At 47.1% G+C, this 23,606-nt stretch overlaps 1 protein-coding gene across 9 annotated transcripts in view; it reads right to left on the reverse strand.

The window, feature by feature from the left end:
• CHD5 (chromodomain helicase DNA binding protein 5) overlaps positions 1-23,606 on the reverse strand; it is a 409,378-nt gene that overhangs the window by 51,414 nt on the left and 334,358 nt on the right. For all 9 annotated transcript variants that reach the window (XM_082273263.1, XM_082273262.1, XM_082273261.1 and 6 more), the window contains exons 27-29: positions 19,626-19,714; positions 19,280-19,413; positions 14,286-14,430 (exon numbers count right to left, since the gene is read on the reverse strand). In XM_082273263.1, the coding sequence (XP_082129389.1) occupies positions 14,286-14,430; positions 19,280-19,413; positions 19,626-19,714 (368 nt within the window). The remainder of the gene's footprint in view (positions 1-14,285; positions 14,431-19,279; positions 19,414-19,625; positions 19,715-23,606) is intronic.

Genomic DNA, 23,606 nt, shown 5'->3' on the forward strand with positions numbered 1-23,606 from the left:
AGAAAGTGAAACAGTGTATTAGTTAGAAGCCAGATAGGCTTCTTTAAAGAGAAGGGTTTTCAGGGATCATATAAAGATGGATAGATTAGGAGACAGTTGGACAGATTGGGGTAATGAGTTCCAAAGGAAGGGAGAAGCTCTGGAAAAATCCTGGAGGCAAGCATGGGATGAGGTGACAAGATAGCTAGAGAACAGGAGGTCTTGGGAGGACCGAAGAGAGCGGCTTGGTTGATATTTTGGGATCAGGTTAGTGATGTAGCTGGGGGCAGACTTGTGGATGGCGTTGTAAACTATTGTTAGTACTTTGAATTGTATTCGTTGGGTGAGTGGAAGCCAGTGGAGGAATTGGCAGAGAGGGGTGGAGGACACTGAATGGAAGCCAGTGGAGGGATTGGCAGAGAGGGGTGGAGGGCACTGAATGGAAGCCAGTGGAGGAATTGGCAGAGAGGGGTGGAGGACACTGAATGGAAGCCAGTGGAGGAATTGGCAGAGAGGGGTGGAGGACACGGAATGGAAGCCAGTGGAGGGATTGGCAGAGAGATGTGGATGACACTGAATGGAGGCCAGTGGAGGGATTGGCAGAGAGGGGTGAAGGACACTGAATGGAGGCCAGTGGAGGGATTGGCAGAGAGGGGTGGAGGACACTGAACAGTTGGAAAGGTGGATGGTAGCAGCATTCATTATGGACAGAGGGGGGGGGGGGGGATTGTCTATGTATAGGGAGTTGCAGTAGTCAAGGCAAGAAATAACCAGGGAGTGAATTAGAAGTTTGATGATGTCGTTGGTTTAAAAGGGGCGTGTTACAGAGGTGTTGCGGAGGTTAAGGCGGCATTATTTGGACACGGATTAAATGTGGGCCTGAAAGGACAGTGCAGAGTCCAAGGTTACCTCTAGCACCTTGGCTTGTGTGGAAGGACTGATAGTTATTCCATTGATCTTGACAGAGGATTCAGGGGAAGGGGCACGTGGGGGAGGAAATATTATTAGCTTGGTTTTAGATAGATTCAGTTTGAGGAAGTTGTGTGTGACATCCAGGCTGATATGTCTGTTAGCAAATCAGAGGAGACTGATGGGGTGAGCTGAGGGGTAGAGAGATAGATTTGGGTGTCATCAGCATAGAAATGGTAGTGGAAGCCATGGGAGGCTATCAGAGGCTTATCTCAACAGCCGATATATTGTAATGCAACACACAGCTCCCTCTAGTGGCTAATCTACAAATTTCAATTTACAATAAATGGAAGGACAAGCATATAAAAGAACAGCAAAAAGTCACATCACAAATTTCTTTAAGTGTGCAAAGATTATAACCCGTGCTTTAAAATTAAAACTATGAATGTTAATAAATGTGTTTGCAGCTGCTGTTCACTAGATAAAAAACAGAGAAAATAGAATATGCCAAAAAACAGCGCTTGTAATGTGTAAATATCCAAACTGAATTAAATGCGTGTAAACCACATCAATTATTAAAGCGGTAGTTTCCCACTTTTTGACACTTTTACCTACAGGTAAGCCTATAATAAGGCTTACCTGTAGGTACAAATAATATCTCCTAAACCGGCACGGTTTAGGAGATATTTGCAGTGCATGCAGCCGCTCGCGCGAGCGGCGCGTGCGCTCTGAAGGTCCGGGGGGACCTTCAATTATGTTTGCCGGGAGCCTGCCGGAAAATCACTCCCGCGTGCATGCGCGGGAGTGACGTCATCGCGGCTCCGGCCAATCATCGCGCCGGAGCCGTCTCTTCCGGCCAATCACAGCGCCCGGAGCCGCCGAACCCGGAAGAGACAGCGAGGGATCATGGCAGCGCCCGCAGCGATGTCCGGGGGTCCGTGTCGGGGCTTCGTTCTAAGGTAAGTTACACATAATGGGCTAGTATGCGATGCATACTAGCTCATTATGCCTTTGTCTTGCAGGTTTTTTTTTTTTTTTTCATTTTAGGGTTTACAACCGCTTTAAGAAATAATCTCTATAAGGTGCAATCGTGCTAAAAATAAATAGTTCAAAAATAAATAGCATCAATTAATAAAATGGTAATCATAAAGTGCACATGTGCTAGAACCAAATCTTGAAAAATAAGTGCATAAAGTGCAATAGTGCTTCTTCCAAATACAATAAATGGTGCTAAAGTGCATAAGGTGATAGAAAAAATGTCCAAGATATGGTAATTGCAATAAAAAAAAAACCCTTTTGGGGATCCACTCACCAGAACCAAAAGGTTAGTGGGACTGTAGAAATAGTTGGACCAATGATTCCTCAACAGGCCCACTAACCTTTTGGTTCTGGTGAGTGGATCCCTAAAAGGGTTTTTTGAGGCACCTTCCACTGTGTGGAGCACCATAGCACTTTTTGGCTTCAGCACCTTGCCGATGGTGGGTGCACCTGATGTGGGACTGTTCACATAATTGGAATTACCATATCTTGGACATTTTTCCAAATACAATAAATGGTGTATAAGGTGATACCTTATATACTTTAGCACCATTTATTGTAAACCTTCAGTAAAAAAAAAAAAAATTGCAAGCAGACTGCTTATTGGGTGTCCATTCAAGAATAAAAAAAAAATACCTGTCTGTTGGCCAAGCTCTTTTGGTCATACTTCTCCTGTAGGTCACAGGAGTGCACGAAATTCTGCACTACTGTGACCCAGATTCAGCCAACAGCGGGCTGAATTTGACTCTTCATACTGTGCATACGGCACCCCTGAACTCTGCATACTGTGCATAGGGAACCCCTGAAGCTGCACTTTGTACATAGCGCACCCCTGAACCCTGCACTCAGTACGTTGAGCTCCCTTGACCTCCGCACTCTGTGAACAGCGCACCCCTGAAACTGCACTCTGTACATCCCTGAACTCAAAAAGAAAAAACAAACACCTGGTATTTATTGCCCCTTTAAGATCCTCCCACTGTTGCAAATTAGACACACCCACTGTTCGATGTGGGGGGTGGGGGAGGGGGTAATGATAAATTCATATAGTCTTACAGATTCAACCGGCCCTTTGAGGGCAACCATATTGCTAATGTAGCTCCCCCGAGGAAATTGAGTTTGGCACCCCTGCCTCAAAGTTTTACTAAACTAAGTTTTAGTTTTACTAAAGTTTTACTAAACTACCCACATCAGAGAAAGGAACCTTACATGAACAGAAAGGTAACCCTCTGGGTAACAAAAAAGGCTCAACAGGAGCAACAACCCAGGAAAGCAAATAACCAAGGGGATAAACAACCCCAACAGCCAGGGACCCGCAATAAAACCAGGGTCCCCTCACGGTACTGCCGCACAGAGAACTTTGCGGCCAAAGGAGGAATCAGCTGATGCCAGAACATCAATTTTGTAGAATTTGGAAAAGGTGTGCACTGACGACCAAGTCGCAGCCTTCCACACCTGGGCCACCGAAGCCTGATGCCAGTAGGCCCAGGACGCACTCACCGCTCTGGTAGAATGCGCCTTCACAGGGAAGGCGGTACCCGTTCCTTCAACGAATAGGCCTGTACAATTGTCTGTCTGATCCATTTCGAAATGGTCGCCGCAGACGCAGCCATACCCTTCCGAGGTCCCTCAGGAAGGACAAAAAGAGAATCCGATTTCCGAAAGGATTAAGTTGACGACAGGTAAACCCTGATCGCCCTGACAACATCCAAGGAATGCAAAGCAACCTCCTTAGGATGCTTAGGATTCGCACAGAGCGAAGGCAAAACAATGTCCTCATTAAGGTGAAACTCAGAGACCACCTTTGGAAGAAAGGACGGGTTAGGTCGCAAGACCACCTTATCGCTATGAACCACCAGGTAAGGGGAGCGGCAAGACAATGCCGCCAACTCCGACACTCTGCGAGCAGAAGTGATCGCCACAAGAAAGGCAACCTTTTTAGACAGCAGAGTTAACGAGATTTCCCTGATGTTTTCAAATGGGGAACGTTGTAACACGGACAGAACCAAGTTCAAGTCCCATGGAGGTAGGGGTGCCCTTCGAGGAGGGGCCAAGTGACGCACACCTTGAATGAAGGTGCGAATCAAAGAATCAGACGCCAAGGGGCGCTGGAAAAGGACAGCCAGTGCAGATACCTGGCCCTTAATCATGGCCAACGCAAGGCGCTGGTCCACACCAGACTGAAGGAAAGCCAACACTCTCGCCACCGAGTATGAACGAGGAGAAAAGCCCCTGGACTCACACCAGGCAAATTAAGCTTTCCATGTACAGTAATAAATCTTACCAGATGAGGCTTTTCTAGCCTTGAGTAAGGTAGGAATGACCTCTGGGGAGAGACCCCTGTCTCTCAGGACCTGGCTTTCAACAGCCACACCGTTAAAGCCAGCGACTGTAAAGCAGGATGGAAGATCGGTCCCTGAGACAGTAGACCTTCTCGCATTGGCAGCCGCCATGGAGACTCGACTTCTAGGTGAACGATGTCCGCGTACCAGGACCGTCGTGGCCAGTCTGGCGCCACCAGAATCACCAATGTTGGTTCCGAGGCTAACCTGCGAAGGAACCTGGACAACAACTGAATCGGAGGAAAGGCATATAGCAGATGATACTGATGCCAAGGCACCACAAGCGCATCCGAGGCGTCTGCCAGAGGATCGCGCATTCTTGCCACAAACCTTTCCACCTTGTTGTTTAGCCGAGACGCGAACAGATCCACATCCGGGGATCCCCATTTCGCACACAGCATTTGAAATACCTCCGGGTGCAGGGACCATTTCCTCTGGTCCAGGGTCTGGCGGCTCAGATAGTCGGCCTGCCAATTCTCCACACCCGGAATGTGAACTGCCAAAATCGCCGGGACATGAGTCTCGGCCCAAGACAGAATTCTGGTCACTTCCTGGGCTTCCTGCACTTCCTGGGCTGCCCGGGCACTCCTGGTGCCCCCTTGGTGATTGATGTAAGCCACCGCAGTGGCATTGTCTGTCTGCGGCCCTGGAGACGATCCGACCAATGGAGCAGGCACAGCCTGATCGCTCTCAATTCCAATATGTTTATGGGGAGGGAGGATTCCTCCACTGACCAAGTGCCCTGGGCAGACAGGTTGCCCAGGACTCCACCCCAGCCCGACAGGCTGGCATCCGTGGTAACTACTGTCCACAGTAACGGCCGGAAGGATTTTCCGTCCGCCACCGCCGGGGACTGAAGCCACCACAGAAGATCCATTCTGGTTTGGTGACTCAGAGACACCCTCAGACCCAAGGACTGAGGTAGTCTGTCCCATCTGGCCAGGATCTCCACTTGGAGAGACCTCGTGTGAAACTGTGCAAAGTGTATTACCTCGAAGGCCGACACCATCAACCCCAGGGACCGCATACAGGTCCTGAGTGACGAGGATTCATTTTCCCTGAGGGCCCTGACCTCGATCTGTAGGGTCCGGAGCTTGTCCTCCGGCAGGAACACCTTTGCTTGAGCAGAGTCCAGAACCATTCCCAAGTATGGGAGACGAACCGAAGGAGACAAGGACGACTTCTGCACGTTGATGGTCCATCCGAACTCCTGAAGCGTCTGAACCGTAGTGGACAGATCGCACAGCAGGCTCTGACTCTCGATCTTAACAGGAGATCATCCAGATATCCCAAGACCGCAATGCCCTGTGCCCGTAACAGGCCCCGAGAGGGAGCCAGCACTTTGGTAAACACCCTTGGAGCCGAAGCGAGACCGAAGGATAACGCCACAAAATGATAATGTTCCTCCGCAATAGCGAATCAGAGATACCTCTGATGACCCTCGAAAATGGGGATGTGCAGATACGCATCCATCAGGTCGATAGAGGCAAAGAATTCGCCTGGACTCAGGGAGGCTATCACCGAACGGAGCGAATCCATGCGGAACTTCCGAACGCGCACAAAGCCGTTTCAAGTCCAGAATCGGACGCACCTTGCCCTCCTTTCTGGGCGGAGTGAACAGATTCGAGTAAAATCCCCGAAACCTGTCCCGATGAGGCACCGGGACGATCACCCCCTGGGCGAGGAGATCCTGCACCGCCTGATGCAGGTCATGTAACCCCCCTGGGGTCAAATGAAGATTTGAGGGAAAGAATCTTTCCGCCGGCCGCGAAAGGAATTCGATCTTGTATCCTGATCGAATGATTTCCTGAACCCACCTGTTCGGAATTCGGAGCAGCCAAGGTTGGAGGAAACCACGCAAACGTCCCCCCACACCTGAAACGGGTGAGGGCGCCCCTTCAGGCAGAGGCGGACTGGGCCGCCGCACCAGCCTGGGCGGTTTTTGGTTTGCCCGCCCAGGGCATTCTCTGGCCACCCTGGCCCTTGAAGGGTTTTCCCTTGTTCTGTGCCTTGAAGGCACGAAAGGACCCCTGATTTGGTTTAAAGGAGGGGGCCCACTTACTGCGGAAAAACTTGCCCTTAGGATTCTGGGGCAGCAGAGTGCTCTTGCCCCCAGTGACCCCTTTAACCAATTCATCCAGGGATTCCCCAAAAAGGCGAGACCCCGCATAGGGGATGTCAGCCACCATTTTCCTGGAAGTCTGGTCAGCCGACCAGCTTCTCAACCATATCAGGCGACGGTTAATCACCGCGACACTGGACAGGCGCGCAGCTAATGGGGTCTCATTCAAGGCCGCATCGCACAAATACATGACCCCTTGATAAATCTGGTCCACCATCTCCACGGTAGTAGGGGGGCAGAATCAGCCACGAGGGTGCGTCTCAGCACCTTGGTCCAATCCGCCACTGCCTGAGCCACCATGACGGAGGCGAAAATAGGTTTTAGCATGGAACCCGCCACCATGTAAGCATGGTGGGCAAGGGATTCCATCCTCCTATCCATAGGATCCCTAAACACCGGAGAACCTTCGGTGGGTACCAGAGTGGCCTTGTTCAATCTGGCCACAGTGTGATCCACCTGAGGAGCCACAGACCAGCGCGAATCCGTAGGAGACACAAAGGGATAAAGGAGTTGAAACTTTTTTGGCACCACAAAGGTGCGTTTTAAATGACGCCATTGATCATTCACAGTAGCGTGAAACTCAGCGGGGCAAGGGAACACCTGCGCCGCCTTGCGGGTCCTGTGTGTACCAAAAGAGGACACAATTCCCGGAGGATTGGGCTCATCCTCTAAATGTAGTATTTCCTTGATGGCAAGAATTAGCGCATCCATAGCTGTGCGGTCTTCAGCCATCCCAGGGGGAAACATCCACCCCTGCAACCTCCGCCTCCCCCTCAGACTGAGAAGAGTGAGACCCTGCAAGGGGCATGCTACCTACGGCAACCATGTCAGATTCAGAATCAGAAGAAAAAGAAACCATAGGCCTTTTTCTATTAGCTCGTTCAGTCATCAGAATATCAACTTTGGACACCAAAGTTGCCACTGCAGCAGACAAAGTAGTCAAAGCAGAAGATTCAGAAGAACCTGAATCCCCCACTAAGGCTGGGGGAAATTTGCTGTCCTGAGATTCCATAGTAAAAAAGTTTTTTTGTGGTACTGGCCCTTTAAGCTCGCTGCGGACCCCCGCAGCACACCGCTACAAGACCTTGACAAACAGACCCCTAAGCAGGAATAAACTGATAGCCAGAAGTATTTGCACAAAAAAAGGACAGCAGACAGACCCCCACAAAGTGTTACCACCGCAGCTGATCTCTCCTGAACAGAAGGAGGAAGTGATGTCACCGCAAGAGGCTGAACAGAGACTTCAGGCCAAGGAAAAATGGTTGCCTATAGAAAGTAATGGGAGGCTTTGGGAAAATGGCCGCCGACATGTGCTCGGAACGAGCGTTTTGCCACACACAAGAGGCAGCGGTCGCCACACGTGTCTGTACCTCCCAAAGCACCCTAAAGTGACACAGGAGAGGGACCCCCACAAACCCACACAGCGCACAGGCTGTGAGAAAAACCCCCCGCAGGGACCGGGATCAGGGAGCCCAAAAACACACAGACACGAGGGGATAACACAGACACACAGGACTGCCAGCCCCAGACAGAGGCCCCACACAGAATGTACTTACCTGTACCCGATGGCGTGGGGTGCCTCTCATCGACGGGAAACCGCCCACTCTCAGAGGGCGGGGGTGCCGTCAGCCAAAACGCAGGACGCTAACAGTGCACGGAGAACCGTGGGGAGATGTCCAGGCGAGGTAGCCACCTCGCAGGCTTGCATCCCTGAGGACAGGGATGGGTCGTTTGCGAGGCCGGGGCGAACACATAGCCTGCTAAACGCTCTAATGGCGGGCTGGGATTCCATAAGGCCCTCTGTCCTGGAGAACCAGGACAACCTGTCCGACTCCCAGCTTCGCAACGCCGTCATCATTTTGAAGAAGTGACTAACTAAAAGCTGAGAAATAAACAGCTAGTAATGAAGAAAAAACACATTCACTGAAATAAAATCATAAAGAAAAAAGAAGAAGGCTGAGACTGTAGCCCCAGCACAGGGAGAGCCTATCTCACTCCTAACGCTAGGCAGAAGACAAACTGAGTTGGGATGGCTGATAGCAGGGGGGTATTGGACCAGTGGGACAGCCCCCATAGGTGTGTCTATGTAAATGCTTGGTTTTTAACAAGTCTTATGCCTAGCTTGCTCCTATGGATAAGAGGTCAATACCCATTGGTGAAGACTGTATGAGTTGGCGGCGACTGTCAGAGGACGTAAGAGAAATTGGATTTTTGTAAGAACTTAACGTAAATTTTTTTTCTCTTGAGTCCACTGACAGACGCAGCTTTTATGCTTCTTATATCATTGGGTTATGCTGCCCCCTGCAATGGTAGAGGATGCATAAGAGCTACATCTGTCAATGGACGATAGAGAAAAGGAAAATTCACCAGAAATGGGACTTTTGAGGCACAACATATCTAAAAACATAATTTATCATCACTATTTATAAAACACATTTTCCATATTCATTTGCATGACATCATATAGTGTACATAATAAAACATCAAAATGTGATGAAACAACGTGTATTGTTACAGATAGTAAAATCCATTCGGCCCGACGAGTTTCATGGACTCGATCCACTTCTTCAGGAGCCCTCAAACATTGTTTATAATAGTCTACACAAAAAAAGCCAAAATAATTATTCCAAATTCTTCATCTTGGTGGCTAAATGGTTAAGGTAATGTCCCCCGACACAAAGGAGATGAAGAAGAAGATAGACGCCTACAGACAGGAACCACCTGAGGGCCCACAGAGAACAATACTAGACCCCGTGGCATTCCCACCCCATTCACATTCACAGACCAATAATATGTTTTATGAACAGTGATAATAAATAATATTTTTAGATATATGTTGTGCCTCAAAAGTCCCATTTCTTGCATATTTTCCTTTTTCCCTTTTTTTTTCAAATTTACACAGAATCTCATTAATGTAATTTATACAAAATGGCTTTTTGTCTGTGTTGACCAAACAATTTCTAGTGATTAATGTAAAAAAAATGGATTTTTGTAAAATCTTACCGTAAAATCCTTTTCTCTTAGCTCATTGACAGACGTAGTCCTCGGTGATACACCACCTTCGGGTTATGTTGCCTCCACAGGAGCAGGACTAGACAGGAAATTAAAAAGCTCTGGCCACACCCCAGGGGCAGTCCCAGAGGGTATATCCTCTCTCTCTCTGCCTCAGCAAATCAGTTATGTGAAAAAGCAGTCTTTAGAGATTTTAACCCAACTCAAAAAAACAGAGGGGCGGGGACTACGTCTGTCAATGAGCTAAGAGAAAAGGATTTTACGGTAAGATTTTACAAAAATCCATTTTTCTCTAGCGCTCATTGACAGACGTAGTCCTCGGTGATACACCACCTTCGGGACGTCCCAGAGCAGTATCACAACTGAGGGGTGGGAAAATGGAAATCAAATCCCAATCTAGAAGGCCCAACCGGTGCCAACTAGAAGTTTACAATGCTCATCCTTAATGATGAGACTCAACAAAAAAAGAGAAAACAAATTTTTTTTTTTTTTTCAAACAGAAAAAAACCCTCGAGGTAGACCACCGGTCTCCTCAAATTGCGGCCTGCAAAACCTTGCGGCCAAATGAGGCATCCGCCGATGCCGTCACATCAATTTTATAGAATTTTGTAAAGGTATGTACTGACGACCAGGTGGCCGCCTTACATACCTGGACCACTGACGCCTGATGGCGAAAGGCCCAGGAAGTACTGAGCGCTCGAGTGGAGTGCGCCCTAACAGGGAACGGAGGACTCTGACCCTTAATAGAATAAGCCTGTACCACCGTTTGTCTAATCCATTTGGCAATGGTCGCGGCAGATGCAGGCAAACCCTTTCTGGGGCCATCCGTGATCACAAAAAGTGAATCCGTCTTACGGAAAGATTCCGTAGCTTTCAGGTATACCCTGATTGCCCGAACCACATCTAAGGAATGCAACGCATGTTCCCGATGATGCTTGGGCTGAGGACACAAGGAAGGTAGTACAATATCTTCATTCAGATGAAAATCTGAAACCACCTTGGGAAGAAAAGATGGCTTAGGATGAAGTACTACCTTATCCCTATGAATCACTAGGTATGGGGACTGGCATGATAATGCAGCCAGTTCTGACACCCTGCGAGCAGAAGTAATAGCCACCAAGAAGGCCACTTTCTGGGATAAAGTAAGCAAGGGAATCTCCCTGATGTTTTCAAAGGGAGGTTTCTGTAGAACCGACACAACCAAATTAAGATCCCAAGGCGGTAAGGGCGCGCGGACTGGAGGAGCCAGGTGCCGCACCCCCTGGATAAAATTCCGCACCAAGGATTTGGTAGCTAAAGGCTTCTGAAAGAAGATTGCTAATGCTGAAACTTGACCCTTGATGGTGCTCAAGGCTAGCTTCTGCTCAACCCCTTGTTGCAAAAAGGCCAATATTCGAGACACCGAATAGGTACGTGGAGGAAATCCTAAAGATTCGCACCACGCAATATAAGTTTTCCATGTGTGATAATAGACTTTGCTGGAAGTCGCTTTCCTTGCTTTAATAAGGGTAGGAATGACTGAAGCTGACAAACCTCTGTCCTTCAGTACTTGGGTCTCAATGGCCAGGCCATTAAACCCAGCGACTGTAAAGCATGATGGTAAATTGGTCCTTGAGACCACAGACACTCCCTGAGACGAAGTTCCCACGGAACGTCTACGACTAACATGTCCAAGTCGGCCAGGCCGGCTTGAGGAGGCCAGCCTAGAATTTCTAGGACCACTGGCGCTGATTGGATCTGAACCAGGCGTCCCTAGAGGTATCTGGCCCCGACCATCCGAGAAAGTCTGGTCGTTTTCTGTTCCCACACATTTATCAGATACCTGATAGTTATCAGGAAAGGTGATCTTTTCTGGTTGAACCTCAGGGACCGAAGTCACCCGACTAGAGGCTACTTGGCCTATCTGGTCAACCAGATCCGATTCCTGTGAGGTATCGGGACTAATCTATGGAAAAGGTAAAGGAAAAGATCTATTCAGGGAACGGTAATTACCGCTTCCTGTAGTACTTAAATGTTGGAAGGGAAGAATCGCACCGGTAGTAGTGGTTGATGCTCGATCTAATGTCCTGAATACCGGTGAAAACGTCCCCCCACCCTGAAACCGGGTGGGGGCGCACCTTCAGGCTGTGTACTCCTTTGCTTCGGGTTTGGCTGGGTTGGTCCTTTGCTTGTCCGACCAGCCCTTCTTGAACCCTCCTGGAGGAGTCTTGCCTTTCCCGCTAGTACCAGCCGGGCGCCCTTTATGGGCGGTAAAGGAAGGTCCTCGCTTGTTGCGAGGTCCCTTAGCTTTAGCAGCCTGTGGCAAAAAAGTGCTCTTGCCCCCAGTGGCATCCTTAATGATTTCATCTAGGTTGGCCCCAAATAGACGATTCCCCTGAAAGGGGAGATTTGTCAAGGTCTTCTTGGAACCTAGGTCAGCTGACCAGCATTTTAACCACAGCACACGTCTGAGGATCACCGCTGTCTTAGATGCATGCCCTAATAAGGGAGTAGTGTCCAAGGCTGCGTCACAGATAAACTGTAGCCCTTGTATAATCTGTTCCATCAAATCAGATGTCTCCTGGGGAATATCTTTTCCCCTAAGGTCTTGGCGTACCATTTTCGCCCATTCCGTAAGTGTCTGGGAAACTAGACCAATAACAATTACTGGTCTAAATGCTGACCCTATCAGAGAGAAGATAGTGCGGGACTCCGCTTCCATCTTTCGATCCACCGGATCCTTAAAGGACGAAGTGTCCTCCACTGGAATAACCGTGGCTTTATTCAGCCTGGAAATAGGCGGATCCACGACTGGTGGTACCGTCCATTTCTTAATGATGGATTCCTCAAACGGATAGCGTCTAGCAATACGCTTGGAAATAGTAAAGGTACGTTTAGAATGCTCCCATTCTCCTTTAATCTGATTACCGAAACATTTAGGTACAGGAAAAGCCTTCATCGTCTTGATGGGCTTATTAGTACCAAAAGGAATCTCTGTTTCAGTTGCCTCTGCCGGTAAAGCCTCAAGTTTTAAGGTTTCCTGCACTGCCACAACTAGTGCGTCCACCAATGCTTCTTCCTGAATAATAGCAGGAGAAGAAGCGTCCTCCTCACTGTCTGAGGGGGCTTTACCTGGGATAACAGCCCTTGCAGAGGAACCTGCAACTGCCGTGACCACCTCTGAATCTGAGTCAGAGGTGTCAGATGGTATAGGGGTAGGCGGGGGTCGCTTCCTTGACCCCCGTCCCTGACAGGCCGCCTCCACCCGAGCCACCATAGACTCCAAAATTGCTGTAAATGACTCTATACTCTATGTGCACCGGCGGGTCCCGTGGCCCCCTCGAGGGAAACAGGTGGGGGAATATGTGTGGCAGGGTCCATGATAACTCCAGTTACTTCCTGGATAATATGATTCAAAAATAAAACTTTTCTTTTTTTTTTTTTTTTTTTCGACCCCCAGCGCCACAAAAGCCCCTTAGTGTTACCTGCTAGGGATCCCTATCGATCGAGAGAGAGAGAGAGATAGACCCCCAGGCTCACCACTTGATGCTCAGAGTTTAACTGCAACAGGTTACAGCGCTGTCTTAACAAACAGGAAGTCTTTTGGCTGGCTGCCCAGGAAGAAAGGAGGCGGCTCCGCCCCTCTGTACGCCTTCCGGCGCCTCCCCCAAGCTCCACGAGGTGTTTGAATCACCTCAAACATGGCCGCCCCCATGCTGGAGACACGAGGCTACGCCAAAATGGCGGCTCGTGCGATCCAGCAAAAAAAATGGCGGCGGCCCGTACTGAATAGCGGTGTGCTGCAGGGCACACAACACTCTCACTGCATGGGGATATGGCGTGGTTGGTGGTACCGGCCCTGGCGGACCGCATGGCCGTTCGGGAGGCCTGCTAATAGCTGGAGATCTGATTAGGAAGGCAGTCTACATGTCCGTGGCTTCTGACTGGTAGGTAGCTTATTCTTAACCCATAAGATTCCCAGAATGCCACAGATTACATCTTTAAAACATGTATACAATTAGATTGTTAGCTCCCAAACCAAGCCTCCTGGCTTTTTGCACACATAAAATCACACTCAAAGTAGGAGGATCTGTGTCATGTTGTAGGATAGAAAGGGACTCTATCTTACCATACAGAGAGGGGCCCGCGTTCACCACAAAACCCGTCAGGGAAAAAGGGGGAACATACTACTCACCATACCGGAACCAGGCGGGCACCAACTCCTGACAGTACCCCTCTCCACCGGGGCGGGAGGGCTGTCGACCGATACGGACGCCGTGACTCATGGTCTTTGGCGTTTCAGCGAGACGTTTAACTCGCATGGACAGTTCTTTAATGGGACTTTGTCGCGGCCGACCCAGCGCGGAGCTATGGCCTGCACGCGCTCGTAGGCTGAACTGGGATGACCACCGGATCTCAATATCCAGCCCGTCGCCCAGTTCAGCTTTCTTGCTTGAAGATCTCACAGGAACACTGGAGAAAAAAGCTGTCTAAAAAAATCCTTTAAGAAAAAATTCTTGCCAGGACCTAAGATCCCAGCAAGGTATCTAGGTCCTTACTCCTAACTAGACAGAAAATAACTGATTTGCTGAGGCAGAGAGAGAGAGGATATACCCTCTGGGACTGCCCCTGGGGTGTGGCCAGAGCTTTTTAATTTCCTGTCTAGTCCTGCTCCTGTGGAGGCAACATAACCGAAGGTGGTGTATCACCGAGGACTACGTCTGTCAATGAGCGCTAGAGAAATAAATAAAATAAACTTGAACTAATTGATTGATAAACAAACTTTCGGTTCTCCTTTCCTCCGGGATGATGGAAAACAGACATGAGATGAATAAAATATTTCTAGAATAAGGTATGATCACATTCACATACCTGGCCTGTTACATCAAACACCTTTACTCACCCACCTTCTTTCGAACCAGTGACATGACTCCGATTCTGGTGAGGACATGCTGGCGAGAAAGTCCTTCTCTTGGGACGCCGTCGGCAAAGGTTTCTGCCCCGTCAGCACCCGGTTCACAGAGGTGTCTCATAAACAAAGACACGTACGCCCTGCAATAATTCATCGACATGAAAAACTCCAAACAAGTACATGAAACATCCTAAACTTCTTCTATGTATTTTGGAAGTTACCCAATCTTTTTGTTTGCAGTTCAGTCGGTGTGTTTGCCTAAAATCTGTCTTTTAGGCCCCTTTCACACTTGTGCAATTTGTCCTGCGATTTGGGACTGCAAAGTCTCATAAGTACCAATAAGTACCGTTCATATCTGTACGATTTAAAGTTGCAACGACTTCAAAGTAGTCCCTGCACTACTTTGGGCTGATTTTAACCACTTGCCGACTGTTCACAGTATATTTGCTGCGGCAGTCAGCCCCTCACAGGCAGAGCGACGTAGTACTACGTCGCTAGCCTGTAAGGGCTCTGGGGAGCAAGCGCGTGCCGCCGGAGGCGCGCTCCCAAGCGGTCACGGACCCCCCCGCGCGTGTGACACTGGGCGATCGTCTGTGGAGAGGGAGAAAGGCAGGCGGCTGATGTAAACAAGCCGCCTGTCATTCTCCCCGGTGTAGGAATCGTGATTATACGGTTCTACTATGTAGGACCGTTGATCACTGTTCCTACACCTCAAGCCACAGCCAATCACAGTTAGAATCACGCCCCTAGGGACACACATAACCCCTCCCTCTCAAAAAAAGTTAACCCCTTTACTGCCAGTGTAAATTTACAGTAACAGTGCATATGTATAGCACTGATTACTGTAGAAATGTCACTGGTAACCCCAAAAGTGTCAAAAATGTCAGTCAAGGGTCCGATCTGTCCGCCGCAATGTCGCAGTACCGCAAATAAAATCGCAGATCGCCGCCATTACGCATTAAAAAAAAACAACAAAAATCTTTCCCTTTGTTAGTAAACGCGATAACATTTGCGCAAACCAATCAAAATACGCTTTTTGCGATTTTTTTACCAAACATATGTAGCATAAAACAAATTGGCCGAAAATGTTAAAAAATTTTGATTTTTACATTTTTTGGGGGGAATTTCATATAAAAAATGTGAAAAATATTGTTATTTTTGCAAAATTTACGCTCTTTTTTTGTTTATAGCGCATGATCAAAAAATCGCACAGGTGATCAAATGCCACCAAAAGAAAGCTCTGTTTGTGGGAAAAAAAGGACATCAAATTTGTTTAGGTACAGCGTTGCACGACCGCGCAATTGTCCGTTAGTCCGCAGTGCCGAATCGCAAAAAGGCCCTGGTCAGGAAGGGGGTAAAATCTTCCGGGGCTTAAGTGGTTAATGCATTTTGAGGTCCATATACATAGGCATTGCTTCAAGTCCAGTCAAAATCGCAGTAAAATTGTGGCAAAAAATCGCTGTAAAACCGTGTGACTTTTAGGTTGCATAAGTGTGAAAGGGGCTTTAAAGCGATTGTAAACTATTTTTATTTTTTTATGTATGGCAGTAAAACCTTGCGCTTATGGTATGAATAAATAAATAAATATAAAGTGTCTGTGTAATCAGTAGCTGGTTGCTGCAAGTTAAAGTGCTAGTGCCTTTAAATTAATGTGAAACCGGTGTTGCAGCGCTGCTCATTATTGCAAAAATAAATTAGATATTTGAATATGTGCAAAATTGAATATATGAATCAGTACAAATGTGCAAACACGTGCAAAGTATAAAGTGCAAGTCTCGCAAAATCACTCAATAAATACTCCAATTCATAAATGCATAAATATAAAAATTCATGAATGCATAAATGTTAAAAATCATAAAGTCCATATATAATGTCCATCAGGTGCAGATAAATTTCTGTGCTCCACTGTGTGCATCAAACGGGGTGATCCCAGGACGCTCAGTACGTCAGCTACAGAAGACGCCGTGATTGGACGGCGAAACGCGTCTAGCGATTGGCTGAGCGGACCTGACGTCACTTCCGGCCGGTGAAGCGCACGCTGCGGGAGCAGCGAACCACCGAGCCGTGTTCCTATCGCCTGTATTTTAAACATGTTTGTAAGTAATTTTCTTTGGCTTCAATACATTTATTTGGAATGTACTTCACTATGGATGGCCTTTCTTTTTTCTGAGGGAACTCGGGACATATTTAAAGGACCATAGAAAAGATCTATTTCCACATGATTACTAATTCCAGGCTGGCAGGGGAGGCTGTGATCACACTGCTGAATTGCTTTTGATCGAGCGCTTTGTGGTAAGTAGACAACCACAAGGGGATCACCCCGTTTGATGCACACAGTGGAGCACAGCAATTTATCTGTACCTGATGGACATTATATATGGACTTTATGATTTTTAACATTTATGCATTAATGAATTTTTATATTTATGCATTTATGAATTGGAGTATTTAGGGCTTTGGAGAGATATGGGTAAACACTACAGATATATGATCCCAGGTTAAATTGAATGGGGTTTACATTACCTTTAAGGTTAAAAAAAACCCTTCTGCCTTTAGAACCATTTTAGGTTGCTGCACTCCAGCTAAATGTTGAAATTTGGCTTACAGTGAGGGGGGGGGGGTGCTCTGTAAACTGAGGGGGGGGGGGGGAGTACTTAGATGAGGTGACAAGAGGAAGAGATCCTGATAGAATGTTCACCAGTGGTGCAAAGAGCAAGCAGGAGGTGCAACAGGGGCAGAAAAGCAGTTGCAAAAGTGTTGCCCCAATCTTCAGAATACAAAGGAAGGTAACCGCCCAGAGGTGGCCGGATCCTGAGAATATAAGCCTTCCTATATAAATCTTTTGACAGGTGGAAAAGTTCCTATACGTGTGTTGTAAAATCAGACATCTGGACTTTTTCGAATGCAAAGACCAGGCCAACTGTAATGAAAAATGAGCTGTGTTATTGGTGTGATTGCTCTTGTTTAAAGGTCCCACTTGTACCATTATAAACTCCTGTAGGCTGTATGCCTGTAAACATGGTGACCACACACTAGTACTGTGCTGTTCTGTTCAGCAATACTGATCACTCCTCTGCTTAGATTGCATGCAAGACGCTGTACACAAATAAAATTGATGTCCTTTTTTCCCACAAACAGAGCTTTCTTTTGGTGGTATTTGATCACCGGTGCATTTTTTATTTTTTGCGCTATAAATAACGAAAAAGCAACAATTTTGAAAAAGAAAAAAAAATATATATATATATTTGTTACTTTAAATAAATACCAATAAGTGTATATTGATTGGTTTGCGCAAAAGTTATAGCGTCTACAAACGATTTGATATTTTTATGGAAATTTTATTTATTTCATTTTTACTAGTAATGACGATGATCAGTGACTTATATCAGGACTGCGACATTACTGCGGAAAAAAAACGGACACCTGACACTTTTTGGGGACCAGTGAGCAGTGCTAACAAATATGACTGATCTCAGGTGTGCTACCTGTATGCAATTTCTTCTTCCTGGTCTGGGGCGTGCACGCGTGCTGCCAGAGACCCGTTCCTGCTGTGATTGGACACAGCGGGAGGCAGTCAGCGGGTCTGGTGGACCCGATGTCCGCCGGGATTCCAGCGATCGTTCAGAGAGAGTCAGAACAGCGGTCTGCTTCTGTAAACAAGGCAGATCGTTGTTCTGCTAATAAGGAAGATAGAGATCTTGTGTTTCTGCTAAGCAGGAACACAGGTCTCTGCCTTCCTATGGGGCAGGGGTCTTCAAACTATGGCCCTCCAGTTGTTCAGAAACTACAATTCCCATCATGCCTAGTCATGTCTGGGAATGTGAGTTTTACAATGCCTCATGGGATATGTAGTTCCACAACAGCTGGAGGGCCGTAGTTTGATGACCCCTGCTTTAGGGCAACCATCCCCCCCAAAGCACTCCCTGGGAACACACTTAACCCTTTGATCGCCCCTGATGTTAATCCCTTCCCAGCCAGTGTCATTAGTACAATGACAGTGCATTTGTTTTAGCACTGATCACTGTATTAGTGTCACTGGTCCCCAAAAAGTGTCACTTAGTGTCAGACTTGTCCGCCACAATGTCGCAGTCCTGCTAAAAATCGCTGCCATTACTAGTAAAAGTGATATTAAAAAAAAGTCCATAAATCTATCCCATAGTTTGTAGACGCTATAACTTTTGTGCAAACCAATCAATATACGCTTACTGAGATTTTTTTGTTTACCAAAAATATGTATCAGAATGCATATTGGCTTAGAGCCGGTTCACATTAGTGCAACTTGTCAGGCGACTTGTCAGCCTGACAAGTCGCGGTCCCTCGCAGTCCATTGACCGCTACAGGACCCGTTCTAATAGGAGCGACACAAGTCGCTCCGACTTAGAAAAAGGGTCCTGTACTACTTTGGGGCGACCTCGGAGCAACTTGCATTGACTTCCATTATGTGAAGTCCCTGCAAGTCGCTCCGAAGTCGTGGTGCAATGTAATGCACAAGTCGCCCCCGAAGTAGTAAGGATTCGTGTCGCCTCAGTGTGAACCGGCTCTGAAACCGATGAAGAAATTCAATTTTTTTTCCCTTTTTTTTTTTTGGGATGTTTTATAGCAAAATATTTCAAAAATATTGTTTTTTTTTTTTTTTTCCAATATGTCGCTCTTTTTTTGTTTATAGTGCAAAAAATAAAAACCGCAGAGGCGATCAAATACCACCAAAAGAAAGCTCTTTTTGTGGGAAAATAAGGACATCAATGGTATTTTAATTCAGGGTCTCACGAATCGTCGGTTAAAGTAACGCAGTGCCGTATTGCAAAAAATGGCCTGGTCATAAAGGGGGTAAAACCTTCCGGAGCTGAAGTGGTTAAAGAACCTACAAAATGTAAAACATTTCAGACCTGCTGCATCCGCAGAATCGGTCACCCAGGCTCTGAAACAATGCTGCCACCTTGTGGAAGCCAAAATTTTCACCACAAACGAGGCAAGAGGACACAACAGTACCTAAATTCTTTCTCGCTCTTTCCACGAAGGTCCCGGACGAGCCAGTGTGAATTGAAGGCATCCTGCGGAGGCATTCCCCATCTCATTATTGCATTTAGGAAGGCCTTACGTTGTCTAGCGTTAAACCCAAGAACCTTAAAAAAAAAAAAAAAAAAAAGGAACATGTTGCATTATTTTATTATTGCCTTTATATGTAAAGTTTTTTTTTTTTTATAAAGGTATTTGCTTAAATCATGTAGATGTGGAAAGGACATCTAAATTTACAAACTTTAATAGAAAAATAACACACATGCAACAAATATCCAAATTTTAGACCCTCTAACATGGCAATGAACAGCTCAGGTACCTCAATATTCCCTCCGACCCTTGCTAAAAGCGGTGGGAGTGGTTTGTCCCGGTCATTCTTCAGTTGTCTTCGAGACTGTCGCCTTCCACCTAAGAGCAAAACAAAGCAAAAGGTCATTGGTGAACTCTAGAGAAGGTGGCAGTCCCTGGGAGTGTCCTTAGTGAAGCTGCCAGACCTTTCCAATCAGCAGGGAGCATGAGCTTTGAAAACTGCTGGACCACTGCAGAGAGACCACTGCTTCCTCGCTGACAGCATCAGTCCCCTCAGCAGCGTGCTGCCATCAGGGAGATGTTGGGGATGGTGCAGAGGCGCTACTTACAACTGTAGAACATTTACATTTAACCACTTAAGCCCCGGAAGATTTTACCCCCTTCCTGACCAGGGCCTATTTTGCGATTTGGCACTGCGTGACTTTAATGGACAATTGCGCGGTCATGCAACGTTGTACCCAAATGAAATTTACGTCTTTTTTTCCCCCACAAACAGAGCTTTCTTTTGGTGGTATTTGATCACCTGTGCGATTTTTAATCATGCGCTGTAAACATAAAAACAGCGTCAATTTTGCAAAAATAATATTTTTCACATTTTTTTATATGAAATTCCCCAAAAAAAAAAAAATGTAAAAATCAAAATTTTTTAACATTTTCGGCCAATTTGTTTTCTGCTACATATGTTTGGTAAAAAAAAAAAAATCGCAAAAAGCGTATTTTGATTGGTTTGCGCAAAAGTTATCGCGTTTACTAACTAAGGGAAAGATTTTTGTCATTTTTGTTGTTTTTTAACGAGTAATGGCAGCGATCTGCGATTTTTTTTGCGGTACTGCGACATTGCGGCGGACAGATCGGACCCCTGACTGACATTTTTGGGGTTACCAGTGACATTACTGCAGTAATCAGTGCTATACATATGCACTGTTACTGTAAAAATGACACTGGCAGTGAAGGGGTTAACTGTATTGGAGAGGGAGGGGTTAAGTGTGTCCTAGGGGCGTGCTTCTAACTGTGATTGGACATGGCTACTGGTGTAAGAACAGAGATCAATGGTCCTACATAGTAGAACCGTATGATCACCATTCCTACACAGGGGAGAATGACAGGCGGCTTTGTTTACATTAGCCGCCTGCCTTTCTTCCGGTGTAACGGACGATTGCGAGTGCCCGGCGGACATCGGGTCCGCCGACAACACGCGCGGGGGGGGGGGGGGGGTGGTCCGTGACCGCGCGGGAGCGCGCCTCCGGCGACGCGCGCTCGCTCCCTAGAAGCCTCACAGGCTAGCGACGTAGACCTACGTCGCTTTGCCTGTGAGGGGCTGACCGCCGTAGTAAATAGTCGTGCGGCGGTCGGCAAGTGGTTAAAGTGGTTGTAAAACCTCACATATACCCAGTGAAGTTACTCTGTAGGAATCCTGCTACATACATTGTACCTGTTTATCTGCAGCCCTCTCTCTTCTATAGCCATTCAAAAGAGCAGATATCATAAAGCTGTTGTAGGGGGGTTGCGATTCTCAGAACCTAGATAGTTGGTTTTGCCAACATCCCATGTGTGTGAATGTTTTAAAGGGGTTTTGGTGCCTCAGGCCAAAAGGTAATTGGGACTTTATGGGCTAATAGCAAGATTAAATATGTAATTTACCAGCTCCTTCCTTTTCTGAATGGACAGAGTCATAGTCCAAAAAATAAAAACTACTGACACCAGTGGGTGAACTTCCAGGATCGCAAAGGTCACACTTGCGACTAGGCCCTGGCATTCCACCACCGTGGGGAGGCCCCAAGATGGCAGGAAGGGGGCCCACTGCAGAACTTATGAAAGGGTCCCACTGTGGGACTGTAATAAAGGGCCCCACAACGAGAGTAAAGGGCCCCAGGATCAGTGGGAAGTGCCCCAGGCTCTTCCGGGGGGGCCCTTTATGGTTTCTTGTACCGGGGCCCTGAAAGTTCTAGTTACGCCTCTGACCAGAGCAGAACTCATGTTAGTTAAACTGAATCAAAATGTAATTTTTTGTAAATTGTAGAGAACAAAAAGAGGCAACTCAAGCTATTATCTTCAGAATGACCATGTACAAAGAATTCCTGGCGCTGGAAACCGGATAATCAGAGATCCCAAAACCTGTGGTGTCAAGCTGAATGGGATGGACGGCCATAGGTAGAATAATGTGCATACAAGCCAATAGTCTCTGAAACCAAGTTCACGCAGCCTGGGGGAGCCAAGGGGTGGGTGGCAACATCTCTCCTTTCTCCTCCTTTCCCCTCTATTTAAATCCTTTGCACAGTGCCACTGGAGATCTGACGAAGGGCTTGGCCCGAAACATGTAATCTCCATTCTTGTGGCTTTTATCTTCCCCCCATCGCTAGGTAGTGACCGCTGTTGTGGGGTTTGCTACGTCCTGTACGGTGAGGCTGCTGTTACCATCGGTATTGCTGCCTAGAACGGACTCTCGGGAAACCAATCGTCATCTGCCGATGACGTCATCCGTCAGTGCCGCTCAGGACATCTGAAGCGAGGAGACGCCGGTGTGCTGCGGACCTGCGGGCGGTTCGGTTTATGGGGGGTTGTGCTTTCCCCCCCCCTTCCCTACCCTCATCTCCCTCTCTCCATTAGTCCTCTTGTGTGGCTGCCCCTGAGGCTCCTTCACCATCTGAGAAGCTGGAGAGACGTTTCCATCTATCCCTCTGGCTCCCACAACAGGTACTGCCTCACTGCTCAACAGTTCTTTCACCAATTTTTAATAAATGTGACATGTATCAATTGTGATCATTCACCTTGAGTTTTTATCTGTGACCTCAGTGCCCACCTGTCATTATTTTGGGGAGCGCTTACAAACCCATCAATTTGTTGTGTTATCTTCAGAATGAACCCACACTCAGGCGACCTTAAAGGGGAAGTCCACCCTAACACTAAAATCACTACATCTACAGGCTTCCACGATCTAAGCCTAACCTATCTTAGGGCTATCCAAGCCCTGTAAAGAAGAAATCCGTATACATACCTTTTTTGAAGCTAATCCGGTCCAGTCTCCAGTGGCGGAAGCTCTGCAGAGGAAACAGCTGGCTGTGAAATTAATGGGAGGTGACGTCACCCATAGGCTTTAGCCCCCGGAAGGTGTTACCCCCTTAATGATCAGGCCATTTTGTGCAATACGGCACTGCGTTACTTCAACGAATAATTGCAGTTGTGCGACGTTGTACCCAAATAAAATTGATGTACTTTTTTTCCCACAAATAGAGCTTTCTTTTTTGGTGGTATTTGATCACCTCTGCGGTTTTGATTTTTTGCGCTATAAGCAAAAATAGAGCGACAATTTTGAGAAAAAAAAAAAAACACAATATTTTTTTACTTTGCTTTAAAACACATCCAATAAAAATGTAAAAAAGTTATTTTTTCATAATATTCTGCTACATATATTTGGTAAAAAAAAATCCCAATAAGCGTATAATGATTGGTTTACGCAAAAGTTATAGCATCTACAAACGATGGGATAATTTTACTTATTTTTTTTTTTTTACTAGTTATGGCAGCGATCAGCGGCATATAGCCATACTGTGACAAATGCGGCGGACAAATCGGACACTAACTGACACTTTTTTTGGGAACCAGTGACACCAATACAGTGATCAGTGTTAAAAAAAAGATGCATTGTTACTTTACTAATGACACTGGCAGGGAAGGGGTTAACATCAGGAGTAATCAAAGGGTTAAATGTGTCCCTATGGGGTGCTTGCTAATTGTGGGGGGGTTGCTCTGATTGGAAGGTTGGTGTTCCTGCTAAGCAGAAACATAAAATCTCCATCTTCTCCCCTGTCGGAGCGGTAATCTGCCTTGTTTGCATATACAGAGCGCTGTTCTGCCTCTCTTGGGAACGATCGCAGGTGGCCGGTGGACATCGGGTTCGCCGGCCCCTGCTGACTGGCTCCCCCTCTGTCTAATCAGTGCACGATCGGGATTCTGGTGGCGTGTGCCCCCTAGAGGCTATTGCACAAAATGA

The sequence above is a fragment of the Pelophylax lessonae genome (assembly GCF_965119305.1).
Source record: "Pelophylax lessonae genome assembly, chromosome: 12".
Classification (NCBI taxonomy): domain Eukaryota; kingdom Metazoa; phylum Chordata; class Amphibia; order Anura; family Ranidae; genus Pelophylax; species Pelophylax lessonae.